Genomic DNA, 9,098 nt, shown 5'->3' on the forward strand with positions numbered 1-9,098 from the left:
GCTATAGGCTGAACCATGGGGAAACATACTGTTCAAAAAAAATAAAATTGGGGAAACATATATATTTTCCAATTTCTTCATTTAATAAATGTTAGATTTAACCTCTATAATATAGCGGATAAATAAGTACAAGTTGAAAGGATAACAACAAAGTCAAGATGGCCGAGTTGGTCTAAGGCGCCAGTTTCAGGTACTGGTCCGAAAGGGCATGGGTTCGAATCCCATTCTTGACAACTTTTTTTATTTTTCTTTTCTTTTCTTTTCTAGTCAATAGATAAGGATATTGACTGTTGGATCCATAATAAGAATGTTTTTATTCGACATTATCCAGAATGAGTTGACCAATTATGGGAAATCCAGCGACAATGAGTGTGTATAGGATAAGAATGACACTGGACTCAAGCGATTTTGTAGCCACGTGCTTAGGCATTTTTTGTAACAATTATATAATAATTAGTTTCTTACAGCTATTGACACTTTCTGGCCAGAGTTTGCAAATACTACAATAGCCAAAATTACAGCTTCATTCGCTGATCGAAAACCAAATTAACCTGACAACACAATTACAAACATCATCAAGAAGCGCCGCCGCGCCGGAGAAATTGAGGATAATCTGTATCTCAAAATTCAAAATAGGCTGCTGGCTTCTCCTCATTGGTAACAATTTCTATCTTCATTCCTGACTTGTGTTTTAGAGGTTGGTTGCATAGTAGTTTTGTGGAATAATGTGATAAAAGGCTGCGATCATACCACTATTAGTGTCTGGATTCTATTAGAACTCTCAATTCATGTGTGATTAGCTAGGTCATAATAGTTATATAAGATTAGTGATCTCGTGAAATCCTCTTGTAATTCTGACATGTAGCGTTAATATTATATGCAAATGCAAGTGAGCAACATTTTGCGAATGATATGGCATGTAATTTTTGTGGATATTTATTTGATATATTACCTATTATACTATCCTCCTGGGCAGATTTTTTAAGTACATAATAATAATAATAATAATAATAATAATAATAATAATAATAATAATAATAATAATAATAATAATAATAATAATAATAATAATAATATTTGATGCATCTGAAAACCACTTACGCTAGCTAGGTGACTTCTATAAGGATTAGATGCAGTATCCTATATATGAGTATTGTCAAAAGTAAGCCTTTTAAGTTCAAACTAGATTCCATAAAAAAGATCAAAATAGCTGATATCAAACTTTTAATGTTAGAACGACTCTTGAAAAATGTTTTATATTTGAATAAATAGGTCAAATTCTAGGTCTGAGTCATTTGGTCGCTGATAGTGTGACTTTTGGGGTGATTTTGAGTTTGTGCACATGTTTCCCTATATTTTAAACAACTCTTATAATTAGCTCAAAAATATAATATTGAATAATTTAGATTTCACGTAATGACTCAGAAAAGCAAGTATTTAATACTTTAAGTTTAGAACTATAAATTAACACTAAGAGTCCTAGAGGTGAATTACGTGACTAAATGTTTCAAAATTCAATAAGCAATTATAATTTCAAAACAATTAACTTCCCGGTTAATCTGTGACAGACAACATTAGTTAGTCTGTTACCAAGAATGAAATCACAATACTATTACAGTTAATTTATTAACCAGAAATGAAAATCACAAGAAAACTAAAAAATCATGCAAAGGAAAGAAAATTGTAGCCATACACATTATTCACAATATGATGCAATTTTTTTTATAAGCACAATATGATAATAATGAGTAATGTGTATCAATTACACCAAAAACAGTAAAATTCCCAAATTGATAAAACCCTAAAAGAAGAACTTAAAAGAGATAAGGATTGAGAAGATAACACCAGAAATTTATACTGGTTCACCTCAAATAGTTAAGTAAGAGGATGCATCCAGTCTCCATCTTGTAGATGAGAGTCCACTGTAACAAAAATTCAATTACACAACCCTAATGAATCTTCAATCAAAACCCAACACAAACCATGAAAGAACTCTACTTGAACAACACAACAAGGTAAACTAATCCCCAAGGGTTTAGAGAATAGAAAACCATATGAAGAACATATATACATGAGCTCATGATAACAGTTGCTCTAAATGCTTATTAAAAAAAAAAACTCTAAAATTTGAAAATTGTATTATGTTTATTAATGTCTTTTGCATTAATGGAAAGTCTTATATATATAGTGTGTTAGAAAACCCTTTAACTTCGAGATCCAAGACCCAAGTTTGAGAGAAAAGAGATATATATAAAGAACCTTTTTTTCGCACAAGTGTTGAATATTGAAGTTTTAAGAACACAAGAGTAGAGGTAAATCGATACACAACCCGTGTTAATCGATTTACTCAAGCTGAATTACCAGGATACCCGAACTTGCTAATCTATTAACCAAGCTTGTTGTCTTTTGTATGAAAAACCTTATAAACTCAATTTTAAAGCCTTTTTCCTAGGGATCTAATCCTATTAAGTTTGAAAACATTCCATAATATTAATAAAATAAAATAGTACGTTATCAATAACTTATTACTATTTTTAATAAGACAAGGCTCTGATGAAATAATAATTAATTTCATTTTATTATTTTTGAACTTTTTCTCATTGATAATTAACATTTAATATAATTTTAATATTTAACTATATGCACGAGAGGTTTTATAATTAATGTTTATTATAATTAGTAATATAAAGATACATTTATAATTAATTGGTACTATTATTATTAATGTAATTTTTTATTAGCTAATTTTGCCTATAATTTTTTTAGCTAATTTTAATATTTAAATATATGCATGAGAGATTCACATTAGTATTTAATATAATTATTAATATAAATAGTCACTAATAAACACACACATATATAAAATTTAATATCTAATTAATTTTATTATTAATGAGAATGTTATGTCAATTTTTCTTTTTAAAACATTATATAAAAACTAAGCTAGTTTTTTTTTTGTTACAAATGGAAGATGAAAACTAAGCTAGTTTAGTTATAAGTAACCATAAAAAATTATTAGTAAATAAATAACATTACTATTTAACTCAATTTTACTTATTATTATTTAAAATGTTTCCTGTAGTTGTGATCAATATAATAAATTGAAAACATTAGAAATTAGTACTTAATTAGTATTGATCATGCGTCATGCACGAATGAATAATAGTACTTTGTTGGCATACATCAAACTTTTTCATATTTCTCTCTCATTTTTCTTTTTTAAATACGTATATCACGTATTTAATTTTTCTAATCCTAATTATACATACTAGTATTGATCCCGCGCAATGCACATATAGAATAAGAGTACTTTGCCGGTATACATCAGACATTTTCATATTTTTTCTCTCATTTTTCTTTTTTCAATATGTATATCACCTATTTAAGTTTTTTTTCGAATCCTAGTTACATTCTAATTATTTTTTTTTCTAATAAATTATGTTTTTTGAATCAATATACCAAACCATTTTAATCTTCTAGATGTATATACGAAAACATAAAATTCAAAACTTTCGAGTTAATTTCCAAATCAATCATTTAAAATTATTTGATATCAAATTTTTTTATGACATATTTGATATAATTTTGAACGTAAAATATTACATTCAATTTTTTTTTGATTTTGTTATATAAAAAATAATCATAATCATTAAAAAAGACTTTGTTAGCATATATTTTAATGGTAAAAAAATCACAATTGACTTTTATTAATTATTCTAATGTCATTAAAAACCATTAAATGTTAAATTAATACAGTAGTTATTTTCAAAAAAAATGAATTTTCTTAATTATTCTAATGACATTAATAACTATTAAATGTAATATTAATACATTAATTATTTTTGAAAATATGGAATTATTTAATATTTAAATACTAAAAATCAGAAAATATAAATATGACATTATCTACCTACTACTTATTGTATGAGAGAGAAATCTAATGAAGAAAGACCTATAATGAGAGGATGACACTTGTCAGAGTTACCACTTTTTTATTTCGGAAATAGTATATAGTATTTTATCTTAAATATAGCATTTAATATTTGTTGAAGTCCATTTTACTTTGTCATTAATAATTAAAATTTAAATAATAATAATCATATTTAAATTTGAGAAATTTAATTTATTTACAATTAACGATTCATATAATAAAATACATAAATATTGTTAAAACTAATTAATATTGTTATTAATGTACTTTATCAAGTCAAATATTATTATTGGTAATGCATCATGGAATTGGTAGTTGTCATTTGAAATCACTCAGGCATCAGGCAAGCAAAGTTCTGTAGTATAAGCTTTGCTTATTTCAAATGGATATTCTTATATCTCATTGCCACCTTTTTTTTTTCTTTTCATTTCTCTTCTTTTCCTATCAAATTATATGTAATATCTCTTATTTGTGTGTCATCTATTCTTAAATCTGTCACACTGTGAGTGAATTTGGGACGTGAATAAACTGATTATATTCAATTCAATTTCACCAAACACATTTTTTTGTTGAAAGATTGAGAAAGTTGTTTGTGTCTTTCATTCAACCTAGGATCATTAATTTGTGAGTTCATCCCATTTTCTCAGATTGGCCAGCTAATTAAGTAGTGAGTTGCATTTGGAGAGTTGGAAGGAGATGGAAGGGGGTCCCCAAGCTGCAAGCAAGACCGAATTCACAGAATGTTGGAACAAAGCAACTGGGTCACCTTACATTATGCGCCTTGCTTTATCTGCTGGCATTGGAGGTCTCTTATTTGGCTATGACACAGGTAAACTTACCACCTTTTATAATTTTGCGTAGGAGGGGTTGCAGGATATTGCTCTGTTATATACATTACAATTTACATTATATTACATGAATATGAAAGTGATATTTTTCTGTTGCCAAAGGAAAATGTTTTGTGGGGTGTCTACCCCTAAAGAAAGGAAGAGAAAAATGAGAAACAACATATGTTATATATTATGTGATGTGGTAGGAGAAGAGAGATAGTACCCGTTTAGAAGTAAACCAAAGAACACTTACTAGAGTTTATTTTGTACATTTTATAGTAGATAAGCTCCAATAAATCCGAATCCAAACAGGCTTATGGAGAGAAAAATGGGGTTAATGTGGGGTGTTGTCACTGCTAGAGTGTTTAAGATTTGGTACTTTGGTTACTAAACTCTCATTTATAGGTGTGATTTCTGGAGCATTGTTATACATCCGTGAGGAGTTTGAGGTAGTTGACAAGAAAACATGGCTTCAGGTGAGTTTTACTCATTCTTTCTGAAATATGTGAGGCGAGGAAGTCATTTTGTCTCTTAGCATGTTTGATTCTGCGGTGGAAAATCTCAATTACTTTTAGGGAGAAGTTATCAAGTGTATCTTCTGCAGTTACCATGTCTTGGTTTGTGTGCTCACCATCAACCCAAACACGCTATCTATCACTTAGCATGTAGGAGGATATATATGTAGCAGGATATAACATTACTCTTTTTATTTATTGTTTTGCAGGAAACCATTGTAAGCATGGCTGTTGCAGGAGCTATTTTTGGTGCTGCATTTGGAGGGTGGATGAGTGACAAGCTAGGGAGAAAGAAGTCGATTTTAACCGCTGATGTTTTATTCTTTGCTGGTGCAGTGATTATGGCTGCTGCTCCAGCTCCCTGGGTCATCATCATTGGAAGAATTTTGGTTGGTTTGGGAGTTGGCATGGCATCCATGACTGCCCCTCTATACATCTCAGAAGCTTCCCCTGCAAGCATCAGAGGAGCTCTTGTCTGTATCAATGGCTTGCTCATCACAGGTGGCCAATTTTTGGCCTACCTCATCAATTTGGCATTCACCAAGGTTTGCACTCAACTTTTGTTTTGGATACTATAGAGTTCAAAGTATTTTCAGAGGTTAATTTTCCTAATTAATCTTCAATGTCATTTGTAGGCACCTGGAACATGGCGATGGATGCTTGGGGTGGCTGGAGTTCCAGCTTTGGTTCAGTTCATATTAATGTTGTACCTCCCTGAGTCACCTAGATGGCTCTACAGGAAGGTAATGCAAGATTGAAATTTTCTGCATTCTATATGGACAACTGTTATTCTACAAATAGATGTTTATCTTTGGCAAAATAATTGCTTACTTATGTTTCTTGTTCAATAGCATAAATTGAACTTTAATATGATACCTTGTTCTTAATTACAACGGAACTGCTAGCTTTTGGTTCGAAGTAGCGTATATTCCTCGTGATGTACAGGTTTAATTTATACCTACTGCAAAATGGTTCTGGTTATTTATTAGTACAGCATTTCATTGTGCTTGTGTATGAAGTGCAAAGCTTTTTATATGGACTTGTTTGTTGGTTTATGACTTATGTCTTCATTGCGAACGGTCAGCAATTCGGTGTAATGACTTGACTCTGGTTACCAGTTTATCAATTTGCTTATTTCAGTTATTTGTATTTTAAAGTTTCATATCTGCGTTTATGAATGATGGAGCCATGTTCTCATAAATATATTTGTTAAAAGGCATAACATACTAGTCTTTTTTGTCCTTTCGTATCAAGTTTATGCAGCTGACGGATCAAGATCCTCTCATAAACTTCACCTGACAGTGTCATGTTGAAATTTAGTGTCTATCTCTCTCTTCATACTTATTAAATATTTATAAAGAGAGAGGTAGAAATAAAGTTTCACATGACAATATCATTTGACATGAGACGATACTTTAATCCTGATCCTGACTTATCCATCTCATTTATACTTCCCTCTATAATAATCTATCACTGGATCCCACTTCACATTTCATTTCTTTTCCCCAGGGCAAGGAAGAGGAGACAAGGGAAATCCTGTCAAAAATCTATGACCCCAGTGAAGTTGAAAACGAGATGGCAGCCATGCAAGAATCCATGAAAATTGAGATGGAAGAGGAAAGCTTGGTGGGGAAAACTTTTTCTGAGAAATTAAAAGGTGCTTTGAATAATGTCGTAGTTCGAAGAGCACTCTATGCGGGCATTACTGTTCAAGTTGCTCAGCAATTTGTGGGTATCAACACTGTCATGTATTACAGCCCGACTATTGTTCAGTTTGCCGGCATTGCTTCTAACTCCACAGCTCTTGCACTCTCTCTAATTACATCTGGTATGAATGCTCTTGGCTCTATCGTGAGCATGCTTTTCATTGATAGATATGGAAGGAGAAGATTGATGCTCGTCTCCATGATTGGAATCATCCTCTGCCTTGTACTCTTGAGTATTACATTTTATGTGGCAGCTCACCATTCTCCTGCAGTTAATAACCAAGACACCCTCATTTTTGGTGGGAACTCTACATGCCAGGCTTACACAAAGGCCCCAAATTTCTCTTCGTGGAGCTGTATGCAGTGTTTGCAAGCAGATTGTGCCTTCTGTGCCAACGGCAAGAGTGAAGTAAGTTCTACCAGTTTCATCTTATCATATGCTAAAATTGCTAACTGGGAAAAAAAGAAAGAAAGAATGATCGATACTCTTCTTATGGATTTAGTTGAAAGTTGTTCAAGCTATGCCTAACTAGTATCCGAATGCACATTAAGTACTACTGTACTAGCCACACAAGTTACGCATATTAAGTACTAGCACATTTACTAGTATCCGAATGCACATTAAGTACTAGCCAACATGAGTTATGACTTGACTAGTACAAGAAATAATGCCCTCACACTTTCCTAAGGATAGTATGAAAGAAGGGTGGTAGCTTTCTCATGCCCTCTCTAATTTATAGTGTTGTGCTGCTCTCTCATTTGGAAGATGGGATTAAGATCTTATGTCCTCAAACTCTGTCTTAACTTTCTGACTCACCAATGAAATCTTTACATGTCAATTAAAAGACATGATTGGGATAGTTAATACTTAATAACTTACATGGTAGTTTCTAATTAACATGTGGAAATGTTAATTGGTGGGACAAAGAATATGATACAGTTTGGGACAAAAATTTTCAATCTCTCTCATTGTTAATCACTAAAATGTTAATTTCAAAACTCATTATTATCTGTTTGTTATGCAGTTTCTTCCGGGAGCATGCTTGGCTGCAGACAAGAGTGTAAGAGGTGTGTGCCGCGCACAAAAAAGAATATGGTTTTCTGAGGGTTGTCCAAGCAAAATTGGACTCTTAGCAGTTGTACTCCTTGGAGTGTACATCATGGCGTACTCTCCTGGAATGGGATCTGTGCCTTGGGTTCTGAACTCTGAGATATACCCTTTGAGATTCAGAGGTCTGGGTGGAGGTATAGCTGCAGTTTCCAACTGGTGTGCTAATCTCATCGTAAGTGAGTCATTCTTAAGCCTCACCAAGGCTTTAGGCTCTGCAGGCACATTCCTCCTCTTTGCAGGGTTCTCTACCATTTCCCTTGTAGCCATATATGCATTAGTTCCTGAAACCAAAGGCCTTCAGTTTGAGGAGGTAGAGAAGATGCTCCAAAAAGGTTTCAGACCTGCCCCATTTAACAAGAAACAGGGGGGTAACAAGAAGATAGAAAATGAAGGCTATCCTTAGTGCTATAATAATTTTCTTCTATACAAGAAAAGTAGAAAACTGTAATTGTTTGCCTTCATGTCATGTCTGAGGCAGAATGATTGAATATCCAGGTTTAAAACAGTATGTAGCCATACATGTGTTAGGCAAAGTAAATTATTTGGATGTGCATTGCACACAATGCCATAAAATTTTGGCTTAATACATCAGAAGGCCCCTGTAATTGTAAAGGGAATCAGTTCCAGGGCCTGAAAATTTTTCGCATCAAATTGGGTCCCTAAGAATTTTTTTTTAATTCAATTAAGGCCAAATCTCAATTTTATCCCAGTCATCAATTCCATGTGGCTTTTATAATTATTTTTAATTCCAACTCAATAATTTAATCAGAATAAAAATTTAAAAACTTAATAAATTAGGGTTACTTATCTAATCCATAAATTAAACCCTTCACCCAAAAACAACAAACTCAACCCAGAAATTATCAACAACAAACCCAACCAGTATCAAACTGAGGATGAATTCAGAATTTTAGGAGAGGAAGAAGAATTCAAATTATCAAACTCTAAACAAGCAACAACAACAGTTATCAAACACAAGATGACAAAGTTCGATCTTGTCCAGAT

The 9,098-nt window shown here is 32.1% G+C and overlaps 1 protein-coding gene and 1 non-coding gene across 2 annotated transcripts; both read left to right on the forward strand.

The window, feature by feature from the left end:
• The first annotated feature begins 152 nt into the window (after positions 1-152).
• TRNAL-CAG (transfer RNA leucine (anticodon CAG)) lies at positions 153-233 on the forward strand. The gene has a single exon. It is a non-coding gene; the product is annotated as a tRNA-Leu (tRNA).
• LOC130714040 (inositol transporter 4-like) lies at positions 201-8,711 on the forward strand. Its single transcript, XM_057563896.1, has 7 exons — positions 201-657; positions 4,579-4,760; positions 5,167-5,237; positions 5,486-5,821; positions 5,912-6,019; positions 6,786-7,391; positions 8,008-8,711. Exons 2-7 carry the CDS (start codon positions 4,628-4,630, stop codon positions 8,494-8,496), a joined length of 1,743 nt encoding a protein of 580 aa, XP_057419879.1. The 5' UTR covers positions 201-657; positions 4,579-4,627; the 3' UTR covers positions 8,497-8,711.
• The last annotated feature ends 387 nt before the right edge of the window (positions 8,712-9,098 follow it).

The sequence above is a fragment of the Lotus japonicus genome, chromosome 4 (assembly GCF_012489685.1).
Source record: "Lotus japonicus ecotype B-129 chromosome 4, LjGifu_v1.2".
NCBI lineage: Eukaryota > Viridiplantae > Streptophyta > Magnoliopsida > Fabales > Fabaceae > Lotus > Lotus japonicus.